This window comes from Podarcis erhardii (genome assembly GCF_964252035.2).
Source record: "Podarcis erhardii genome assembly, chromosome: 10".
Classification (NCBI taxonomy): Eukaryota; Metazoa; Chordata; class Lepidosauria; order Squamata; family Lacertidae; genus Podarcis; species Podarcis erhardii.
In genome coordinates, this window is record NC_138500.1 from 57801741 (window position 1) to 57826968 (window position 25228).

A 25228-nucleotide genomic window follows, 5' to 3' on the forward strand; every position below is an offset into this window, starting at 1 on the left:
TGGGTTTCCAAAAGTTGGACGGTATGCCACCTCTCACATGCACACCATGAACCTGATCTAGGTCATCCATCCCCATGGCTGTTACATAAAAACAACAATGATCACACAAGGCTAATGATATGATTGATGACACATCTAGTTTGCCCCGCATAACTCTTTAAAACTGCTCTCAGTTAGTAACTTGACTTACAAATAGGCCAGTTATAGACATTTATGCATTGATGCTTTTGAATTACATTGATGCTTTTGAATTATGGTGCTGGAGGAGACTCTTGAGAGTCCCATGGACTGCAAGAAGATCAAACCTATCCATTCTGAAGGAAATCAGCCCTGAGTGCTCACTGGAAGGACAGATCCTGAAGCTGAGGCTCCAATACTTTGGCCACCTCATGAGAAGAGAAGACTCCCTGGAAAAGACCGTGATGTTGGGAAAGATTGAGGGCACAAGGAGAAGGGGACGACAGAGGATGAGATGGTTGGACAGTGTTCTCGAAGCTACCAGCATGAGTTTGACTAAACTGTGGGAGGCAGTGGAAGACAGGAGTGCCTGGCGTGCTCTGGTCCATGGGGTCACGAAGAGTCGGACACGACTAAATGACTAGACAACAACAACAGACATTTATGCAAAACTATAATTTTATTACAGTCATCATGCAGGACAAAAGAGCAATTCTATGCACTCTACTTGAGAGTAAGCTCCATTGGGGCTTGCTTCTGCTTAACAACAACCGTGCATAGGGTTGTGCTGTACCTCACAGATTTCATTTCAGATCAGTGAAGCATTTAATTCCCCCGTCTGCCACACATCCCTGAAATAGTAGTTAAAATATGCTTTCAGTTGTCCACAGTTGTTAAATCATGAAGCAAATTAGGAAGTAGATGTCACTGTCCATTAATCTAATGAAAACTATGTAAGAATTCTAAGTAATGTAAGTGAATTCTATACTTGCAAAGCAATGATCATCTTTAAAATACCCCTAGCTAGCAGAACAATGGTGGTAGGGGAACCCTGATAACTTTTCATCATCTTTCAATTTAATTCTGTACAGCAATCCACAGTACTAATTACATTTTTGAATGCAACTTTAATCTTTCCTTCTGTCTCACAAAGTGTACCAGAAGCATTTATTAGATTATCTTAGACAATAATTTGTTTTCATTGTTTCCCTTTGTTATAAAACATTTATGTTCTCAGTAGAGAGTTCAGCAGCTTGCTTCCAAATTCCAGAAAGCACAAACCATTTTGCTAGTGATATTCTGTACTTAACCTTCTCTAGGTATATATTTTTTTAAAAAATGTTAGAATACATTTTCTCACTTTTCCAATGCAAAAGTGTTAATTGTAATGTATTAGGAAATAGAAGTGTTAGGTGCCTTGGCTTCAAAGCTATTTATCTGAAATATTGGACAAGAGACTTTTGTAGTTAAGTGATGCATAAATTATTTATTTAATCCTCACAAAGCACTTAATTTTGAGGAATGATGAATTTGTAAGGTAGCTGCAAAATCTTTTTATGCAACGTTATCAAGTCTCAAGGTATAGTATAATCCAACTGAGAAGACGATTCACACATGGTAGGTTTTGAAACCATGATAGCACTTGCAGGAAAAATGATCTTGTAACAGTGCTACAAAAGTATGATAGGACACAGTTTTGGTAAAATGAATCTTATGTTTCTGCTCTTGACAATTTAGTCATAATTCTGAAGGAGCTATTTTAACAAAAATATGTAAGAGGAGATATAATAGAAACCAACATAGCTTTAAGCAGAAAGAAAATGTACACTTAGTGTTGCTATAAGAGGTGAGGAGGTGAGGAAAGTAAGTATAAAAGGAGAATTCCTGGGTGCCAAGAGCCAAGGTTGGGGCAAGTACTCTTTGGTGAGAGAACCTCAGTAGAGAATTAAAAACAAAAAATATGCAGCAAAGTAAAGCATGGAAATATAGGCTGTTAGACCTTTAAAATATCAACTTGTGTGTTCCAAAACTTCCCTCTTTCTCTAGAGTAGGGAAAGACTACATATTTTCTGGAAAGAAAAATATCTACCTGCATTTATAAGGTGTTCTTATATGTAAGATGATGATGACGATAATGATATTAATAAATAATAATAGTAATACCCCGCCCACCTGGCCGAGTTTCCCCAGCCACTCTGGGCGGCTCCCAATCGAGTGCTAAAAACAATACAGCATTAAATATTAAAAACTTCCCTAAACTGGGCTGTCTTCAGATATCTTCTAAAAATAAGATAGTTGTTTATTTCCTTGACATCTGATGGGAGGGTGTTCCACAGGGTAGGAGCCACTACCGAGAAGGCCCTCTGTCTAATTCCCTGTAACATCACTTCTTGCAATGAGGAAACTGCCAGAAGGCCTTCAGTGCTGGATCTCAGTGTCTGGGCTGAAAATGGGGGTGGAGACACTCCATTTTCCTGTACTAGCAGCTGTGGAGTATTAGAATTTCTACTTAATTTAAAGACACTTTGTGCATGCATGTATGGAATATTGATGAAAGTTATGCTGCTAGTAGTGACACCACATTCTGGAACCATGTATTTGTCTTAAAATGTGAAATTTCATTATGTAGCAAAAGGAAGCAGAGAAATTACATTAATTTCATGCTCTGTAGAAACTAAGATAATGCTGATTACTTGCGCTGTCTGAGAAAGATGTTCAGTAAGAATAACATCTCTGTCTGCTTTATCTCTTATTCTGTGGAACCATCATAACAAATGCTATGATGGAGAAAATGGAAATTTGTAGGTTAATGTGGAAATTGCACAACATGAAAAAATACATTCCAGTGCTATCTGCTTTTACAATTCTGACAAGCAGGGAATCGATTTGATTAACTGGCTTGGTTCTTTACCACTGTTGCTTGCTCAGTTGCCTCAAGCCATTTAATTAACAAATTTCCATTAGAGTATTGCAAAATCTCCATCCTTCCTGCAGTAAAACAGCCTTTTCCCTTTTTTTTTAAACTTTGATGTGTTTTGGAGTTGACCTTTTTTACAAGTCTTTTCAGAAGAAATAACTCAATTAAAATATTTTTGTTCAATTTATTTTTGCTACATTTGCAAGTATTTGGAACATGCATTGTTTAATGTAATGTGATATTAAATGCATTATGTAACTGTACTAATGACCGAAGAACTCAACAATAGCCATTGGCATTGATTTGGAAAGGACTGGACAGGAAAGGACTGACTAATATTAGACTTAACAGATTTGCAGATGGGTAGGCCGTGTAAAAAATAACAATTCAAGTTAAGAGTTCATCATAAGCACCCATACTTGCAAATTAGTTCCATTGAAACCATGAGGGCTTACTTACAAACAAATGTGTTTTAAGAGGGAGTTTTCATCTAGTATATCTGTCATAGAATTGAGAGTGTGAATTACTTAGCAATTTTAAAAGATTAAGCAAGGCAGAATGAAGCATATTTCTTTTTTTAGAAAGAAAGTAGGGCAAAAAAGTTCTCCAATTTTTGGGGGGATAATTTTTCAAAAAATTTGTTACAAGAGAAGAGCAACAAAGCAAACAGATTAGCAAATGCTATTGAAGTGTGGAGGTATATCTCGCTGTCAGTGGTGATAGGCTAATTTTTCAACAGGTTTAGTTTTCACTACAGAAGTTGCCATTTCAGGGGGCACAACAATGATTGCAGAGGGGAAACACAAACTTATACTCTTTCCCGCCTCACCCACCTTGCTACCTGTTACCAGCCTGTGTTCCACCGTCGGCACCATTTTTATTTTATTTTTTAATGTGAGAGGGCATCACAGTATTACATTGACATGTAACGTGATTGCATCATTGTCTGATTTATCATGATTGTGCCACTGCAAGTAAACCAAGCCTTCTAATTATCCTCATTTTGCAATGGAGAGAAAGCAAGCATCCCAGTTCTGAAGCAAGTGAGCCAACCACCCCTGTTGTGTCACACCACGCCTGTGCTTTTTGTTGCAGGCCACTGCTACATGGCAAGATTTTCTCTGTGATACTGACTTGACTAGCTGAGTGAGTGGAGATGTACATTCAGATTGCATTCTGATTTGCATCCCGCTGAATGTATGCAGATAACAGTGCAGATCGATGTCATCCTGATTCATATCTCCAGCGACATTTGACTTAGAAGTCATCCCAGAACTGGCCCTACTAAACATCTTCCAAGATCATAATTGCCCACTCACATCATAAAGAGCTCATAACCCACCTACTCTCAGCATCCAGGAACGTCATAGCCAGACACTGGAGAGACCTGTCGGGAGTAAGCATGGACCAATGGTACCAAATTGTATGGGAAACGGGCTTACTCGAAAAGCTAACCAATAAACTGAAACTGACACGGGGACAAATAGAAGAGGACACCTTCACCCCGGTATGGCTCCCCTTTATCACATACACAGCCCAACAAGACAACAAGAATCCACCAAAAGCATACAAATCAATCTGGCTAACCCGATTCAAAAATACACCCACACACCCCTCACTACAGCCAACCAAAGACAACCAACCACAACCTAGGCCACCCCCAACCTCTCTCACCACCAAGCAAATAGTAAGAGAACCCATACAAGTAACGCTGACACAAAACCCTACACGTACACTAAGTAGAAGAATAGAAACATAACCACCCCACCCCACTCAACTTCCCCCTCCCTTTCTTTTCTTCCTAGCCTAACATTGTATGTAACACTAATGTCTCACAACAAATGAAACTGAATTGTAGAAAACACAACCTGAAAAAAGAGACAACGCACATGTTTTTGTACACTAAGAAATCTTTAATAAAAATAATAAAAATAAAAACAGCTGCAGGCCAATGGCACTAGTGTATTTTCCACTTAATATTTATGCTTACAAACCAAAAATGTATTAAACAACAACAACTATGACCAATTGGGTTGAGGCAAAGGAAAGATGGACTAATTGCCTTGACAACGGTGATGCATCTCTCTTCCTCCTAAGACCTGCAAGCATTTTTCTTTTTACATTCTTTCAAAAGGTGTGTGTGTTTAAAAAATTATTGTGGAAATGTTCACAAAACATGTGCCTCTTTGGCTCAATAGCCAAAGGTTTATGTGTATAAATTTTGGATGATAGTTGTCAGGCTGATTTAAACAGAAGTATAGCAATGTAGAGGGTTGGGGGGAATCAAAATGTCAGCAGACTTCTCTTGCGACTGCACTTCTGACTATTTATGTCGATCTTTTTTATAGTGAATTTCATGTTTTCAGAAGATGTGTGTCATTATGTGAACTCCCAGGGAGATCAGCAGCTATCATTTACTAGACATATGTCTAACCCGGCATACGAGCATCATTATAACCTCCCTTGCCTCGTGTTCTGATTTATCGGAGAAAGAGAAGGAGTGCAAATCACCGCTAGAGACCTGTTCTACTTGGGCTAATAAAATCCCAGCTCACTTGCAGTTGTTCCTAAAAATGTACAAGCGACTATCTTATTCCCGTCTCTAGCAGTGAGCCAGGTCTGAAATCCCAGAAGTACATAATAGTAATATGAAATAACACAACAGAGTTTTCACACCGAGTAATGTTAAAATTTACAAATAGAAATATGACTTTAATTCTTAAAGAAACTAGCAATCAATTAAGGCAAATGTTTTATTCTGAACTAGAGACTGCCGCCATCTATTCTTGGGAGTCTGAACTTTTTCCTTTTTTAAAAAAACATTTTATTCTAAATATCAATACTTTACAAAACAATATACACTTAACATTACATTACATATATTACGTACAAAACATACAACACATATCTCACCTTCACCACCCCTTCTACCTACCTACCAACCAAGACACAAACATATTGTGATTATTGACTTAGTCTCATTGCATAATTTTGTCACTCATTAAATCTATGCACATTTCATACTGCTTATTTTGTTTATCTTTTGTAATAATTACATCTTTTCTCTCGTCTATCTTCTCTGTTTATTAGATTTCTGTTCTCATCCTGAGGTAAGGTTCTTAACCCAAGGTACTACTACCAGGTTAGCGGAATCTGTAACCTGAAGTGTTTGTAACCCGAAGTACCACTGTATCTGATCGGGGGTGGACTTTGGTAATACAGTGGTACCTCTAATTATGAACTTAATTCCTTCCGGACGTCCCTTCTTAACTTGAAAATGCTCTTAACTAGAGGTGTGCTTTCACTAATGAGGCCTCTTGCTGCCGCTGCACCACTGGCACACAATTTTCATTCTCATCCTGGGGCAAAGTTCTGAACTCGAGGTAACTCTTCCAGGTTAGCAGAGTTTGTAACCTGAAGTGTTTGTAACCTGAGGCGTTTAACTCAAGGTACCACTGTATGGCACTCTGAGTGAGCCCAAAATTTGGTGCTCCCAAGTGGAAGTTATCAATTACGGATCTTTTCAATTTTGCACCCCTTTGCCTTGGCACCCCGGGGGGGGGGGGGGAGAGATGCCAGCACCACCCTAAATCTGGCACTGATCTGATTTTATCTGATCGGCTTTCCATCAGGGAAATAATTGGTGGCTAGATGCACAGACTCTTAAGCAGTTGCAGAAGGTTAAAACAGCGGTTACATGCACATTTGTGTGCAATATGTCATAATTGCATTGTATTTTTTTAATTGGAAAGCTCTTATCTTTTTTAATTAAAAAGCCTTTCATATAAAACAAGATAGAGAGCCAGTAGGTGTGTGGTGGCTGTCCAGTGTTTTTCTTCCTCACTCGGCGCCACATGAATGACTCTCTGCTGGCTGGGAAGAAATGCAATGTTCTCCTGGCTCTTAGGGTTAATTCCCATGAGTCTTACATGGCTGACTTGGAGAACAGGCAGGAAGGCATATAGATAAGACTTTCAGGGATGTGGAGAAGCTGCTCTACTACCATACGAATAACTCCTCTGCTGTGATAGAAAGTGAGGGTCTCCTGTTGGAAGAACATAATAGGCAAGAACATGAGAATGGCTTGCTGGGTCATGTCAATAGCCCAAGGAGGAGCTAAGTACAACAGCACTCTCCCCACTTGTGATTCCCAACAACTGGAGTGGAAGTAGAATGCAGCCATCATGGCTAAGTAGCCATTGGCAACCCTATCCTCCACGAATTTGTCTAGATCTTCTTTTAAAGCATCCCAAATTGGTGCCCATAGAATCATAGAATCATAGAGTAGGAAGAGACCACAAGGGCCATCGAGTCCAACCCCCTGCCAAGCAGGAAACACCAACAGAGCACTCCTGACATATGGTTGTCAAGCCTCTGCTTAAAGACCTCCAAAGAAGGAGACTCCACCACACTCCTTGGCAGCAAATTCCACTGTCGAACAGCTCTTGCTGTCAGGAAGTTCTTCCTAATGTTTAGGTGGAATCTTCTTTCTTGTAGTTTGGAGCCATTGCTCCGTGTCCGCTTCTCTGGAGCAGCAGAAAACAACCTTTCTCCCTCCTCTATGTGACATCCTTTTATATATTTGAACATGGCTATCATATCACCCCTTAACCTCCTCTTCTCCAGGCTAAACATGCCCAGCTCCCTTAGCCGTTCCTCATAAGGCATCGTTTCCAGGCCTTTGACCATTTTGGTTGCCCTCCTCTGGACACGTTCCAGTTTGTCAGTGTCCTTCTTGAACTGTGGTGCCCAGAACTGGACACAGTACTCCAGGTGAGGTCTGACCAGAGCAGAATACAGTGGCACTATTACTTCCCTTGATCTAGATTCTATACTCCTATTGATGCAGCCCAGAATTGCATTGGCTTTTTTAGCTGCCGCGTCACACTGTTGGCTCATGTCAAGTTTGTGGTCAACCAAGACTCCTAGATCCTTTTCACATGTACTGCTCTCAAGCCAGGTGTCACCCATCTTGTATTTGTGCCTCTCATTTTTTTTTGCCCAAGTGCAATACTTTACATTTCTCCCTGTTAAAATTCATCTTGTTTGTTTTGGCCCAGTTCTCTAATCTGTCAAGGTCATTTTGAAGTGTGATCCTGTCCTCTGGGGTGTTAGCCACCCCTCCCAGTTTGGTGTCATCTGCAAATTTGATCAGGATGCCCTTGAGTCCATCATCCAAGTCGTTGATAAAGATGTTGAATAAGACCGGGCCCAAGACAGAACCCTGTGGCACCCCACTAGTCACTCTTCTCCAGGATGAAGAGGAACCATTGATGAGCACCCTTTGGGTTCGGTCAGTCAGCCAGTTACAAATCCACTGAGTGGTAGCATAGTCAAGTCCGCATTTTACCAGCTTCTTTACAAGAATATCATGGGGCACCTTGTCAAATGCCTTGCTGAAATCAAGGTAGGCTACATCCACTGCGTTCCCTTCATCTGCCAGGCTTGTAATTCTGTCAAAAAACGAGATCAGGTTAGACTGACATGACTTATTGCTATTTCTTGTGGGTGTGAATGAACTACATGCTGTGTGAACATGTATTTTCTTTTCTCTGTCCTGAACCTTCCTACATTCAGCTTCAATTGGTGTCCGTGAGTTCTAGAGCTATGAGAGAGGGAGAACAAAATGATCCCTTGGAGGGGACCTGTTTTGAGGGTGATTCAATACCTTTCACACCAAGGATATTATTTTAGGGCTAAGGGCTTGAAAGTTTATCTTTGGTTTGAAAAGATGCCTGTGCTTTAAAGTTGTTGCAATGATGGGCATGAATTCTGGTTTGTGTTCTGGTGAATGGACCTGAGACAGGCACAGGCTCCCTCAGTTTGATGGTGTTTGAACCTTCCTTGTCCTACCTCCCTAGGCCCCAAGCATCTTACATCTTCACAACTCTCTGTGTCCCAGAACCCCTGGCAGGAAACTAAAGTGCTTCACATTTAATCGGGGAGCATCCATTTCTTTTCTTTTTTTTATCTACCATCTGCCTGTTCCTAAATAAATTATTTTTATGATTATGTTGTAGACTAGCACATTCTCCAAATCTGAATCGGCCAGTTTTCAATTGCGTGGACAGGCGGAGTCCCCAGATCCCGAGTGGTCCCCCCGTCATGTGGAATAACGACTCTAGACAACGTGCTATGGGATTAAATTGGCCACAACTTTATTAAATTTCAAATGTGGGTAGACCTTGGCTCAGGCATTGGGCGTTCTCCCTCCCTAGTCCCCAGCCGGGGACCTAGGGAGCATCAGGGTTATCCAGTGTGTGTGGGGGGGATGGGCCGGCTCTGGAGAACATATGTTCAAGCAGAGATAGCCGCCCCCGTTACGCCGCCGCAGGGGAGAGCAATGACGACCTTTCGGCGTACGGCCAAAGCCTCCCTTCAAAAACCCCTTTAACGGGGAACCCTGGTATCGCCGCCGCAAAGAGGAAGATGGACTAAAGGATTCCGCCCAAGGCCTGATACCGCCAAAGTTGTGACGTTTTGCTACGGGAAAGGCGAAACCTGCCAATGCAGGGAAATTCCTTTCCGGCCCTTTAACAGCGACCTTATCGTAGCAGCGCCCGCATACCTGTGGAGACAGGTTAACCTGCAAAACCTATGAAAAAAAAAAAAAGTTAACCTGCAAAAGAAGACATTAACTGAGGGTGGGTAGGGTGGGAGAAGCTCTGGAGCCAAGTGAGGATTAACAATTAAGATCCACCCTCTATTGTGTGGGCAGGTAATCCCTCCCCTTACCTGGCCTGGTTTCCCTGGCAACACTTCCCCCAGGTGGGATTGGACAACTCGCTGGGGTAGGCGGGGACCCCTGGTATCCCACCTGGGGGAAGGCAAAGCCTATGCTGATGGGGCCACTCCAGATCCAGGGCTGCACGCGTCCACGCAAAAGGCGCCCCCCGTTTTAAGTGGGGAGCGGTCATTACAGAGCAATTGAAACAAAATGGTGAGTGCTAACAAAGTGGGTAGTAGACTTGGTGCTATAAAGGGTGTGTGTCTAAGGAATAGCTCAAATGATTTGGAAACCAGGTTAATCTCAGAATAAACTGAGCTCGAATCCTGGCGAAATGGATAAGTGGTTCTGGAGGCACAGGTAACCTCAGTGACTGGAAGTGCCTTTTCCCAGCTACAACTGGTGCAAAAGTGATGCAGTGGTCATTCCTGGATGGGGAGAGCATGCCCACAGAGGTTCAGGCATTGGTGTCTTCAAGATTGGATTGCTGCAATGCATCCCCTTATGCTTGATTTGGAAGCAGCAGTTAGTGCAAAACGCTGCAGCCTGGTTTCTGACAGGAGTCACACGCTGTCAGCATATAACACATCTGCATAGATTTCTGGACTTAGATTGCCCATTTGCTACCTGGGCAGGTTCAAGATGTTACAGTTAGTATTAAAAAAACACACCCTCAATGTATTGGGACCAGTTTACCTGCAGGGTTTTCCTAGCCCATATGCACCCCCTCAATCACTTCAACCTATGGAAGTGACACAATTACAGGTGCCACATATAACGTGTTCCACGCTTCTAGGAAATCAATCTTTTAGTGTGGGAACAACTACACTTTGGTTCTCCCTTGCCTACTGACATCGAGCAGGTGCCTTCACTGTATTCTTTTTGATGCCTGCTTAAAACATTTTTGCTTATTCAAGCCTATCCAGGCATGTAGAAGTTACAGCAGTAACTTCGGAAGTTTAAAAAGAAATTCAAAGTTAGAAAGCTATAACTACTGTTGGTTTTACTCTTCTTGAATGTTTCAAAGTGTCTGTTTTTATTGATTATTTTATAATTTTGAAGCTGTTCAGAGGTTTTCTTACAACCATATTAGATAAATAAGGTTTCGGGTTGTGTGCAAGTGAAGTACTTTTCATTATCCCAACCCATGAGTATAGCCAAGTGAGCTTTGTAAATTCACAACTTAGATTCAGGGCAGTGGAGCCAAAAAAAAAGGTTGTGAAGAGGAGTTGGATACTCCTTATTTGTTTAAACCAACCAACATTTTAATTATTCAATTTATCATTCAAATTTGCATTTTAGACATAACATGTTGCTATGATTTGTATGCTGCATTAATAGCAATAAAAATACTTAGATCAGTCTATTTCTGCTTTAATGCATATGATTTCAATAGTTTTAGCTGTTCGTTATGGTTGTGCAAATGATGGAGGAAAATACTATACTTTGTTTATCTAGATGCTCAGTTCTGCCAACTGCTGTGACAGCCAGAAGTAGGGATTTATTTAATTTTTTTAAAGTTTTTCAACTGCTGTTCATGCTTCCTGGCATATGCACCACTTGATTAATTCATCATAGCTGGAAGTCTTAGCTCTTTCATGAGTAGTACCTTTTGAAACACTTTTCTTTCATCCTTCCTGGAATTTGGTGACAGTATGCAAAGATCAGCAGTTCTGTCGTATGCTGCAGGGCAACAGAAAGACCGTGCTTTTCCATTAGTCACCAAGAGAAAGGTCTTACCCTCTTTGAAATCTGAATAATCTGAAACTGTGCTAGCTTCTCTGTTAGATACAAAATTGCATATTGATGTGCCTGGCCACCTTTTCATCCTTTCTGTTCATAGTTTTGTTGTGTTTTTTTGTTGTTGTTTTTTTGCAAATGAATTGCTTCTTGTCTCTTTTTCCAGCTGAATCAATGCAGCTCTCCATGTGTTGCCTTTCAGTTAGGTCTACTATTTTCTGTGCATGTACACGAGCAAATGATTTGGAGTGCTCTGATATCTTCTTTTGGAGTGGTTTAAACTGCCCTTTCCTTGAAGTTCCATTGTATGCAACAGAACTTGAACACCATTAAACTGAAACATTGTGTTTTCAGTGTTCCTAAATGCTTTCCTTTGGAGCCTCCAAAACAACTTCTTGGTTTTCTTCCTGAGCACCTTCTTCAGACTGACCTTAGGAGCCAATCCTCAGGAGCCGACTTACCTCCTTTCACTCTGAATAGCTCAAATCAGCACAAAGGGTGAGAAGACTCCTTTCTCAATAGCTAAAAAGCTGCCCTTTTGTGCTGATTGGGCTCCTCTAGGATGCAGGAGACAGGCACCTTGGAGAAATAGTAGCAGGCATTTTAACCTCCTATAACCCCAGACCACTACACCTCTGGGGCAGGCAAGGCAGTCTCCTATCACAAGCACACACCCCAAACCTCTGTTGTCTTAATTCCAGGTAACACTAATTCTTCCCTGTGCCTCTTTCCCTGGAACTATGAGGCATGGAACAACTGCCACAGAAAAGAGGAGTGAACATTACATTTTGTTGGAAAGGTCTGGGGCCCTGCCTTGTAGCCAACAGCAATCTGAAGACAAAATGGTGAAGAGAAAAATTAGTGCCTAAATGAATGGTGCAACAAGACTTTTTAAAGTGTTGGTCCTTGCTGGGAGGGTGATCAGTTCAGGCAGTGAAATAAGCAAACTTAGCTCAGAATGGTCCCTGGCACAATCTTAGTTGCCAATGATGTAGAGCATAAAGTGGGGTTGATGTTTGACATAGAAGTTTAGCATGTTGGCAACAAGTAGCTGTTTTCAGTCTTTCTATAACTTATTAACAAGTCTCAACGACATTTTTAATGACTCTTAACATTGTTTCCCTTCCAAATACTAACCAGGTCTGACCCTACTTAGCTTCTGAAATCAGATGAGGTTGAGCATGTTCAGGGTAGTATGGCCATAGACCCCTTTTAACGTGGTTGAAATAAACTTAATTGCTTATTTAATCAATATATATTTATTGCACAGTAAAAAGCGCTATTTTAGAAATTCAAATCTACAGTATAGTCAACTCACTTCGAAAAAACATTAAAACAGCAAGCAATAACTATCACCTCTCCAATGTAATAGCTCATTATTCAGAACTTATGGTTGAATCTTAGCCATGACCAATTTTATATTTATGTCACTCTTCAAAAGAGCAGCATGACTTTTTGACCAATTGACTGTTCACAATGATCTGGAATCTTTAATTAGTGACAGCTGGATTTATTTCTCAGTTGAGGTTAAAGGTAAGAGATACTGAAATGCTATATCAATTTTAAAAATTCTGTTTTAAATTTAAAGATGGACTATGGCTACTGATATAATAGTTTTGAACTGCAGTGGGACTTCAGTGCGCTTATAACCTAAGGACACAATCTGGAATGTAATAAATCATAGTTTAAGCCCATAAAAATGAATGGTATTTGGCAAGTTGGATTTTTTTATTTATTTCCCAAGTAGAAACTGTTTGTGTTATTTGTGCCATAGTTATTTGACTTCATTTTTTTTTTTTTACCATTTTTGTTTTAATAGTCACAACTTTGCTGGGGTTTGGGGTCAGTTACCCACAGTCTGTGGATAGCAGCATTCCCTTCCCTTCCATCCTGTTCCTTGTCCCTCACTCTCAGACCACTGAGGGTCCTTTACCTTCAAAGTGCTTCTAAATATTTAGTGAAAGCTGCAAGGTAATTTCGGCAAAGTACGGTATCTATTGAAATGCATATAGGAAATAAAGTACGGCACACTATCAAGAGCTGTTTCCATAACAGTAGTTCCCAAAACCCTGCTGAAATAAGACAGTCCTTACCTGCGAGCAGGACAACAAGGAGGAAGCCAGAGAAGCCTCTCTAGGAAAGGAGTTCCAATGCCTGAAAGCAGCCACCAAGAAGGCCCTCCTGCATCCCCACCAAACATGCATGTCACGGTCTGAATCGCAGGCGATCAAAGTCCCGGCAGGGGATGTCAGGACCGGGGGCAAGATGGCGGGATGGGAGCAGGAACAGGGGTCCAGAAGCCAGGAGTCATAGAATCATAGAATCATAGAGTTGGAAGAGACCACAAGGGCCATCAAGTCCAACCCCCTGCCAAGCAGGAAACACCACCAGAGCACTCCTGACATATGGTTGTCAAGCCTCTGCTTAAAGACCTCCAAAGAAGGAGACTCCACCACACTCCTTGGCAGCAAATTCCACTGTCGAACAGCTCTTGCTGTCAGGAAGTTCTTCCTAATGTTTAGGTGGAATCTTCTTTCTTGTAGTTTGGAGCCATTGCTCTGTGTCCGCTTCTCTGGAGCAGCAGAAAACAACCTTTCTCCCTCCTCTATGTGACATCCTTTTATATATTTGAACATGGCTATCATATCACCCCTTAACCTCCTCTTCTCCAGGCGAAACATGCCCAGCTCCCTTAGCCGTTCCTCATAAGGCATCGTTTCCAGGCCTTTGACCATTTTGGTTGCCCTCCTCTGGACACGTTCCAGTTTGTCAGTGTCCTTCTTGAACTGTGGTGCCCAGAACTGGACACAATACTCCAGAGTCAAGAAGCCAAGGGTCAGGAAGCAAGGAGTCACAAAATCAGGGGTCCGAGGATCAAGAAGCAAGGAGTCAAGAAGCTGAGGTTCAAGGATCAGGAAGCAAGAAGCCCAAGACAGGAAGTATGTTGCTGTGGCAAAGAGCCGAAGAGAAATGCTGACCTTATATCCCTTCCCAGCTCTTGCCACCAGGTGCTGTGAGTTACCAATCGGCCTATTGAGTTACCTGTGAGTTACCAGTCTGTGAGGCTGCTCCTTGCCTCTTCAGAACAAACTTAGGAAGGCCCCAGTCCTGCAAAGTCCTATTGGTCACAGAGCCTGGCTCCTGCACGGACCCCTGACAATGCGTGTGAAGGTGGTAGGACTGAGAGAAGGGCCTCCCCCAAAGATCTCAGAGTCTTGGCAGGTTTTCATGGGAGTATATGGTCCTTCCAATAGCCTGGGACTAAGCCAAATAGATTCACAACCATCGTTTTGTATTGTGACCAGAAACAGCCTGGTAGCCAGAGAAGTTGTTGTAACAAGGGAGTTGTGTGCTCCATGCAACCAGTGTTGGCCAACAGATTTTCAAAGGGATGTCATTGAGGAATGAGCACAGCTAGTGAACTAGCTTTAACTATACAAATGCACTCTTGGCCACTGCAGAAACCCAGGTATCTAGGTTCAGGGCAGAATCCTGGAGCACACTGAAACTGCAAACTTCTGGCTTTTCACAGGGAGTGTAACTCCACCCAGTGCAGGCTGGATCCCTGTTCTGCCTTTCAACTGACCTGTAGCACTCTGGTTTTGTCTGGATTGAGTTTCAGTTTGTTCACCCTCATCCAGATGACAGGCACTTGTTTAGAACTGAGACAGCTTTCTTGGATTTAGCTGGAAAGGAGAAATATTGTGTCTGGCAAGGAAAAGCTGTGGCTTGTTGGAGGGTGAATGATAACCAGCTACAATAGGAAAGGTACTGACTAGAACAGGCATGGCCTAACTTGGCCCTCCAGATGTTTTGGGACCACAACTCTCATCATCCCTAGCTAACAGGACCAGTTGTCAGGGATGATGGGAAGTGTAGTCCCCAAACATCTGGAGGGCGAAGTTTGGCCATGTCTGGACCAGAAGGACTGCTGGGGGCACTTGTATGAATCATTCAAACCAGATATTGGTAACAGTACAGAAAGGCTCCTGCCTTATTAAGAGGCTAATATCTGCAACATCAGAGTCTTTTTCAGCAATATAGAGATAATTGGTTCTAAGAGTGTAAATTTTAGGCAATCAATCCATGTGAGATTGACCATTCCCTTCCATAAAGTTCAATTTTTTATTTCACAAAAGAGAAGGAATGTGTTTACTTAAATTGGTTGCTGACAGATTACCATTTTCACATGGAGAAGACTTGTGAGCAGTTATTTGCAGGAGTTGTGGATATTTTCTTGAAGCTATTATAAACATTCGGACTGATACGTTTATCCAAATAACAGCTCTTATCCCTGCATCAATGCTATTACCATGGATGCAGTGACTGCAGAAAGCCATGGTAAGCCATGTTACTCCACAGCAAACATTCCTCCTCCCCCCTTTTCATTTTTTGTCATTTAAGACATTTGAAAAAGACACACGGTGCAACACCATATGCAACATTCACAAAACTCTTGTCATTTTTGTGTTTTTATATTGTAAAACTCCCGGCAATCCTCGGATGAAGGGCAGAATGATAATAATGATGATGATGATGTTCGGAGATGTTTCAAAATTAAAATATTCCTCTTGGAAACCTGGGGCCCAAGCCCTGTACTCTCAGCAAGTAAATCTGAAAGAAATCCCATAGAACTGCTAATTAGCTGTTACCATTCCAGATGTTCATTTGCATGCTTGTCTTGAACCACAAGTCAACCTGCAGAATTAAAGGCAGAAACAAGGAGTTCAAGAATGCTAGGCTAGAAGCTCTTCGTGTTAGCTTCACACATGAAGCAAGTTTTTGATGTGGTGGAGCATTCATATGTGCTATTCTACCACAGATGCTTTGAGATGATTGAGCCTTGTAAGGATCTTATGCACTGAATAGGGGATAAAATTAGTCTATAATGTAACTAGGTTTTCCAGAATGGGCATTGATGCACATTGTATTGTGAACATTGATTTGTTGTTGCTTTCATATAAAACCAAGTGCTTTCATATAAGTTTATTTAGATTGCTTACCTGTATTGTTTTGATGTTTTGATTGTTTAGGAGCATTAAATCAAACAAACTGGGGGAAGAAACATCCAGCTTGCAATGGTGCCAAGCAATCGCCTATTAATATTGATGAGGATCTAACTCGAGTAAATGTGAATCTTAAGGAGCTGAAATTCCAAGGCTGGGAAAAAGAATCAGCAGAAGAAACTTTAATCTACAATACAGGCAAAACAGGTACAAATTTCACATCTCCTTTTTTTGATTTATTTAATGTTTTGATTCAACCTTTTGCATTTAAGTATTTTAAAACCTCTTGTTTCGTTTTCTTTCTTTTAATCATCTTCAAGTTTGGGTTTTTGCAATTACGAGGAAGACAGCTGGCAGTAAGATTCAAGCATCAAGTCAAGAGGACTCAGAGGGAAATTACATGCATTGACAAAAATAGCCCTAGAAATAGCATAATTACTGTAATCCATTAATGCATGCTTACTGAAAATAAAGATTTAAGTATTTTCCACATAATAATTATTGACTGTTAATACCTACACTTGACATGCTGCTATGCTAATGTTTTCACAACTACACAGCTAGTGTTTTCAAAGAGCAGTTTATAAAGGCCATTATGTTTGAGCAATCATTTTATAAGAACCCCTCACTTATGTGTAGGGCTGGAATTTCAAAGAGAAGCCATTACTAATTGAGCAGCTGCTGCCAGCTACAAAGGTGTACACATAGGTTTACTATGGGAAAGCGCTAGTGAACCACCTGAATTGAGATCTGGAGGAGGCTGTCTACTGCCGCTTGCTGTCTGTCTGAATGTGCAGTGTATCATTTCTCTAGATTTTCCAGGAGAGTTGTGATATCTTGCACAGTCTTGGATATAAATAAATTGCCCTGCATGCTATGTAAAGGGGGCTTTGAACTGTTTCTCAGGCAGCAATTTCCATGCTGCATTACCTGATAACACATCACACTGGAAACTGAAAGGTATTTCCAAAACAATTTGTAGAATGCCATTGGGGTTCTGTTGATCAAAGGACAAAAATTGAAAGTCCTGCTGGGCATGCTTAAGCTATTGGGTGCACCAAAAAATATCTCTTGATCCCAGACACAGAATTCCTTAGATTTATGTTAATACTGCTTTTAATAGTTAAACTTTGGGTAGATTGACTCAATGTATTTAAAGCACATCCACCACACATTTAAAGCACATGACTTTCCCCAAAGCTTCCTGCAGTTTGTTAAGGTTGACTGGAAAGTCTAGCTCTGTGAGTTCCTCATATTCTTTGGGGGAAGTCATGTGCTTTGGATGTGCTTTGAATGTATAGTCATACCTTGGATCTCAAATGCCTTGGTTCCCGAACAAATCGGCTCCCTAACAATCGTAACCTGGAAGTGAGTGTTTTCAAATGGTTTTCAAACGTTCTTTTGGAACCCGAACATCCAACGCAGGTTCCGCGGGTTCCAAATGGCTGCAGGAGTTTCCTGCAGCCAATCAGAAGCCGCATTTTGGTTTCCATACATTTTGGAAGTCAAACAGACTTCCGGAACAGATTCCGTTTGACTTCCGAGGTACGACTGTATGTTGGTGATCTGTCCAAATTTTACAATACTAAATTGTTTTCTCTTCCATCCTACAAGAACACTATGTGAAACTACATAACTATGAAACAGTGGCATTTGGATTGTTTTTCCTCTTAGAGGGATTTCCAAACAACTTTCGAAAGAAACAATACATTTGTGCTGTTTCTCATATGAAGCTGGTTTATATTTGCTGGTGGGTGAAATATTCTTGAGATCTCCTTTAGTTTTCCATTTGAGAGCTCATAATAGTTAGAAAGAACCAGTACCAGTAAAGCAAAGGATTACACTCATGCAGATACCAGCGTTCTTGTTTCAGCGCACAGGGAAAGTCTGTATGTGGTGCATGATCACACAGGCATTTCTTTGGTGATGGAAAGCATGAAAGTAAAATTATTGCTCTACCTTGAGCTTCATCTTAAGACTCTTGGTCCATCATCAAGCTGCTAGCACTAGAATTCTGTAATTACAGCAAGGAATTTTCTCATGCTAGAATATCCAGTGTCCACAATCGAATCAACATTTTTTGGGTTCGATCAAGGCAAGCAAGGTGGTCCTAACAATGTCGACTTATAATTAAATTATATTGAATTCAGTGGAGCTTATTCCCAGGTAAAGTGGGGTTTGCAGCCTAAGTTAGTTGAACTTAGCTCTCATTGCATCCATGGAATATATTGAAAATGACTAAGCGCAATCCAAACCTTGGCTACCGTCTGGCAGGAACTGAGAGAGCAGCAGGACTACCACACCGTTCCCACCACGAATGTCTACTGGGGCAGAAAGTTGGGAAGCAGAAAATAGCTTCACCGGCTTGGAGCTGGTGCAGCTATTGCACTTGGAATTGGCCTGAGGCTGTCACATGATGGTAGTGAGGCTGGCTCAGGATCCAACAGATCACAAGCCAGCTCAAACCCTCCCTGCCCTGTAATGTTCTGTTTCAGGGCTCTCTTTTATCTGCCGCCACCAGGTATCCTGTGGATTGCAAGGGAACATTCAATGATGATGGAATGACATCATCAGGAATTCTCAGGCAGAGGCTAGTTCAGAGGAAGGACAATAATGCTCAGTCCAGCCTGGTGCAATGGGAGGTTGGATTGTTTCCTTAGTTCCTGCTGAAGTCAATTGGGCTTAAGTTGCATTAACTTAGGAACCAACTCATAGCATTGAGCTTTCATTTATACCCAGGGCTGGCCCAAGACATTTTAGTACCTAAGGCAAAGCACAAATTGGCACAACCCTCTCCCTGCCAGGGAAAAAAGTGTAAGCATCTACATTAGGAACAAGGATAGAATAAAGATCTACATCAGGATCTGCTGTCCTGTGGATCCTGCTGCCTGAAGCAGTCACCTCACTTTGCTTCATGGATGGGCTGGCCCTGTTTATACCAGGCTTCACCAATGTGGTGTCCTCCAGGTGTTTTGAACTACAAGTCCCAACAGCTCCAGAAGCACATGCTGATGAAAGTTGTAGTCCCAAACATCTGAAGTGCACCAACCAGCAGGCTGGTTATAATGAGAACTTCAAAATGTTGGGGTTTTATTATTAATATTGTTGTTATTATTCTAACACTGATATGTTTGAATTGAAAAGCTGTTGCGTTTTCCTCTTTAACATGCCTAATAACAACTCCTTTTCTCTTTTTAGTGGAAATTAATCTGGCAAATGATTACTATGTAATTGGAGGAGGCTTAGAAGCTGTATATAAAGCAAGCAAAATAATGTTTCACTGGGGAAAATGCAATATATCCCATGATGGATCTGAACATAGCATAGATGGACAAAAGTATCCTCTTGAGGTAATGAACGTATTGAGATTATGTACAGTAAGCCATTAGAAATACGAGGATATTTGTGGCACTTTCATGTGTACAAAAGGCATTAAAATGTGCAATAGCCACATATAGTGCTGAGTATTAAACAAGCAGCAGTCGATCATTGAAGTTCTTTGTGTGCATGTATTAATTTATCTAAACAATTTATATACTGCTTAACTACTATTGTCTGCAAGTTGTGTACAGGAAATACAATATAGAAAAGGTACAAATCAGCTAATACTACAAAAAAACAAAACCAAAAAAAAAACCAAAACCAGACTTCTATTTAAATGCCTGCTGGAATTTTTTTTTTAAAGTATTCAGTAGACACTTGAAGTTCAGTACAGAGGGAGCCTGTCTGACCTGAAGAGGATGGGAGTTCCATAAAATTGTCATCTGTTACTTGCTTTCTCCTTTGTCATACTGAAAGATCATTTCCCATGGTGGTTTATGCTTTCAGAATTCACAATATCTGTTGTAAGGGCCCACCCTAACCCCACCATAAAGCTGGCTGAGGGGCCTTAGCAAGTGGTGTGCCAGTACTGCTCTGCCAGCAGAGATAGAGATGCACCAGCAAGGTGATTCTTTAGTTGCCGGACCTCCAACACTGTGGAATTTATCCCTTTTGTTGATGTTTTGGAAGTGGAGCAGGAATCTCCTCAAAGCCTGTTTTGGTCTTCTAAAATATGTCGTATACTCAATGTAGCCAATACGTTGGTTTAAGGCTAATACACGCTAGCTTTCATTTCAGTCAAGGAGGAAGCATGTTGCTTCCACAGAGGTTTACATAAATTGCTTCCTCCCTTGAATGGACAGTCCTCAGTCCTCCCTTGAGGACAGGAAAAAGCTTTGTCTCTTCACTTAATGAGGAACAAGAAAAGCTAATCACCTATAACTTTGATCCCCTAGCAGTAGTGTATTTCTGAAGCTAGTCTTCATGACTACTTATCTTTCCTTGCCCTGTTTTTTCTTTCCTATTGTATTCCATTTCTCCCCCAGAGTATTTGTAATTGGCAGCTCTTTTAATGTTATGCCATAGAGTGTAAGCCTAAATCCTTTCCTGAACAGTGACAGGTTTGCTGGCTGCATAGTTGATATGGCAAAGGCAGAAACCAGACAGTTTCTACCAGAAACGTTTCAGATGGCCTTTAAATTATTTAAGGGTCAATTAAAACTTGACACGTACTTCGGTTTTCCCCCGACTGGAATGTAAAATACCCACATTTAAATTGCCAGGTTTCTGTGCAGTAAATATGGAAGCAGGCATGTGATCCTTGCCCATTCACTGTTTTCACTGTTTCAGTGTTTAATGAAGGGACACGAGATCCACAAATCTGTTTTTGCTGTCAGCACTGCCCATCTTCTAATAGTGCATTTGAAATTATGCTCCACTTGAAGCACCTCCAGATCCCAACACAATAGTAGCCATGACCCCAGCTGTCTTCTCCTTAGCTGGGAAAGGAGATGGGAAACCATTGGAAAGCAATGCAACTGGCAACTTGATTTGTGGACCACTGTAGGCAAACTCAGCCACACTGACATGCATTTGCTGTTTTCATAATTAAGAGTGCTTTATGGGTATTTTCCCATTTTAACTTGCATGCATTTTGTACTTGAGTTTAATGTGTATACTGGCAGCGGGGGAGGAAGGGGCTCGGGCACCTGGGGTGGTGCGCCCAGGGGCAGGGCGAGCTGCCCATTGGGATGGGGCACACCATGGGGCCTTCGGAGTCTGCTTGCCTCCTCCCACTCAGCCGCCCTACAGCTGGAGGGGGGAGGCAGCAGGTGGACTGTTTGGGCAGCACAGAGCCTACGTACACCCAAGCCACCACATCTCTCCCAGGAGAAACACATGGCTCAGGTATGCTGCAGGCTCCGCAGTGAGTGCTGCCTGGCATTTTGTCACACACACCCCAGTGGTGACACCCGGGACAGCCCACACCTACTGCAGTCCCCTTCCTCCGCCCTGTGTACTGGTACAATCTAGTTCAGATGAGGCCTTGAGTCAGCTCATGTTTACTTGCCACATCACGTCTATTTCTGATTGCCTCCTCTGTTGGCTGAGACAGACCCCATTGACTTCCCATCCTGTTTTGCAGAGTTTGATAATATTTTATTAGGTGTAAGATAGGTTTCCAAGCAGTGTTTAGATATCTTTGAACAGGGCTGAGTTTCAAAAGCTTTTATCTGAAGTTAATACACATATCTGATACTATTGATGTTTGACAGGGAGAAAACACCTAAATTGTTGTTATTTATTCTTTTTACAGATGCAAATATACTGTTATGATTCAAATCAGTTTGTGGATTTAGATAAGGCAATTGAAGGAAATGGGAAATTAAGAGCTTTATCTATTTTATTTGAGGTAATCATCATTTTGCATATTGTTCATCTTAACTCAGAAATGTAATCATTTCCATCTTAAAGGTAAGCATTGTACTTTGTGCATGTCTTATTGCTAATTAATTTTCCATGAGGAAAAGCAAGCCTTATCCACTGAAATATTTTAGCATTCGGTTTTGTGTGCGCGCGCACATATGCATCAATATTAATATAAATATACAACTTTATAACACTGGTCAACAACAAATTTGTTGTCTGCATTTTTTCAGTTGATTTAGGATGAATCTGATGCGCTGAATCCAAAAATCACATTGGTTTTGCTCAATCAGGTCAAGTTTTTGAGCTATGGCCACATGTCTTTTTTTACGTTTTTGTTCACATGTACGCTTGTGTGGAGCATTTTAGAAGAAGTTGGTAGGGGTAAAATGCCATGCCGAATAATTGTTTTGATTGGAAATGATTATTTTAATGACAATAAGTATTCAGGTCCGATAGTTCTGGGTGATTGTCGAAAAGGGATCAGTTTGAAGTCATAAAACCTCCGTTTTTTCTCGGAAGAGAAGGACTTGGTGTACTGTGCAGATATTGCGCAGCTTCTGCTCAAGCTTGGAGTGCCACAGTACGAACCCAAAGATTGGAGACTGTTCATTGACAGCAGCAAGCGATCACTGAAATGTGTTCTGCTACACAACGGCAACCAGTTTGTCTCTATACCCCTGGCTCACTCGACTACACTGAAGGAGAACTATGAAGCGGTGAAGTATGTGCTGGAGAGAATTGGTTATGATCAGCACAAGTGGTTTATTTGTGTTGACCTGAAGATGGTGAACTTTTTGTTGGGACAACAGTCTGGCTTCACCAAGTACCCATGTTTTCTGTGCATGTGGGATAGTAGGGACCGTGCTCAGCATTACACGAAGAAGGACTGGCCTGTGCGGGAGGAATTGGTGCCTTGCAAAAAAAGGAACGTCATCAATGACCCTCTGGTGGACTGAGACAGAATACTTTTTCCACCGCTGCACATCAAGCTTGGCTTAATCAAGCAGTTCACCAAGGCTCTGGACAAGGATGGTGACTGCTTCACTTACTTGTGCCAGGCTTTTCCAGGATTGACCGTGGAGAAGTTGAAAGCTGGCATCTTTGACGGTCCTCAGATCCGTCAGCTCATCAGAGATCCAGAGTTCGGAAACTCAATGAACGAAGTGGAACTGGAAGCGTGGAAGTCATTTGTTCTGGTAGTGAAGAACTTTCTTGGCAACAATAAGGCCAGAAACTACGCAGAACTTGTCAACAACATGCTGACTGCTTTCAGAAACCTGGGCTGCAACATGAGCATCAAGATGCACTACCTATTTTCACATATGGACTGGTTTCCTGAGAACCTGGGTTCAATGAGTGACGAGCAGGGGGAGAGATTCCATCAGGACATGAAAGAGATGGAGACCAGGTATCAGGGTCGCTGGGATGCAGTCATGATGGCTGACTACTGTTGGACTCTGAAGAGAGACCTCCCTGCCGCTGAGCATTCCAGGAGTTCCAAGAAACGGAAGTTCAAGCCCTGAAGTTTGAAAAATGGTGAAGCAACATGCAATTTACGTGTACTTACCTTTATCAATGTCCACCATTCAGTTTACAGTAAACCTGACCTGAAGGAGAGAAACGGATGCCATTTCCTGATTCAGCAGTGCAAAAATACCCTAAATCAGTTGTAGAAATCTAGACAACATTCAAAAGGTAAAAAATTGTTGCCCAGTGTAATTCAAGATATAACAAATTAATAAAAGTGTAGACTTGACTTAAGAATAAATCATGCAATATTTCTCCAACAGGTTGGTCTGGAAGATAATATGGATTACAATTCAATTATCGATGGTGTGGCCAGTGTTAGTCGCTTTGGTGAGTTAGTGGTGTAACACGAGAAACCATTTGCACAATTATCCATTTGAATACACTGACAGTGCAATCCTATACATGTCTACTCTCAGGAGTAAGGTTCATTGAATTAATGTTAAGTGGGTATAGGATTCCCCTAGAAGTGATGTGAATTTATGAAGTCTAGATATACCACAATTTGAAACTGAATCAATATGCGTATTGATTCCTATAGCCTTTCATAAATATACCTGTAAGGGCCGGGAAGGGACATTGGGAGCTGATTTACCAGGCTTCAGTGCTGAGCCCTCTCTGCTGCCACCATCTGAAATTGACAGTCTCATTCACTTCAGATGAGGAAGTGAATTTGTCTGCACATGCATTCCATTGCATTTCCAGAGATGCCCACATACTTATGAGATCCAAATCTTTTAATAGCTGGGTGCTAAGTGTACTGTGTTTAAATTAATGATAAGGCAGCCATTAATTTTACTTGTTTTGGGATTTCTGAACTAAGTCCTTTTTGGGGAAGTTTATAAATTTTTGACTGTTCTACTACAGTATAATGGGACGCGGGTGGCACTGTGGGTTAAACCACAGAGCCTAGGACTTGCCGATCAGAAGGTCGGCGGTTCGAATCCCCGCGACGGGGTGAGCTCCCATTGCTCAGTCCCAGCTCCTGCCAACCTAGCAGTTCGAAAGTATAAATAGGTACCGCTCCAGTGGGAAGGTAAATGGTGTTTCCGTGCGCTGCTCTGATTCGGCAGAAGCAGCTTAGTCATGACCCAGAAGCTGTATGCTGGCTCCCTCGACCAATAAAGCAAGATGAGCACCGCAACCCCAGAGTCGGCCACTACTGGACCTAATTGTCAGGGGTCCCTTTACCTTTACTACAGTTTATCCCTATAGTCAGCATCTAAAGAGGAGGAGTGCCATGGCTGATGGATTGCCTTCTAGTTACAACATGGAGTGAGCCTTTCCTGCATTGGCTCCAATGCTTTGGGACACCCAAAAGGCATCAACAGTAACATGTTTTCATTCCTTTTTTGTTTTTGTTTTGGCATTTCCTGACCATTAGGTGTTAAGAGTGCACTGCTCTGTATTTTAATTCAGGATTTTTATTGTGATAATTCTATGATTCTATCAGCATGCATTTTTCTTTATTTGTATTTTGGCTTTGTAGCATTATGTTTTCTTATTTTGTGAAACACTTAGTCTTTTATATATTAAGCAGTCTCCAAATTAACCAGATCAATCAAAATATAACTATTGTGTACTCTTGTTCAGTTAGAAAAC

General features: G+C 41.6%; 1 protein-coding gene across 6 annotated transcripts in view; it reads left to right on the top strand.

The window, feature by feature from the left end:
- Positions 1-25228, top strand: part of PTPRZ1 (protein tyrosine phosphatase receptor type Z1) — a 122884-nt gene that overhangs the window by 45098 nt on the left and 52558 nt on the right. For all 6 annotated transcript variants that reach the window (XM_081877757.1, XM_081877758.1, XM_081877759.1 and 3 more), the window contains exons 3-6: positions 16376-16555; positions 19547-19698; positions 21987-22082; positions 23890-23956. In XM_081877757.1, coding sequence (XP_081733883.1) covers positions 16376-16555; positions 19547-19698; positions 21987-22082; positions 23890-23956 — 495 coding nt within the window. The remainder of the gene's footprint in view (positions 1-16375; positions 16556-19546; positions 19699-21986; positions 22083-23889; positions 23957-25228) is intronic.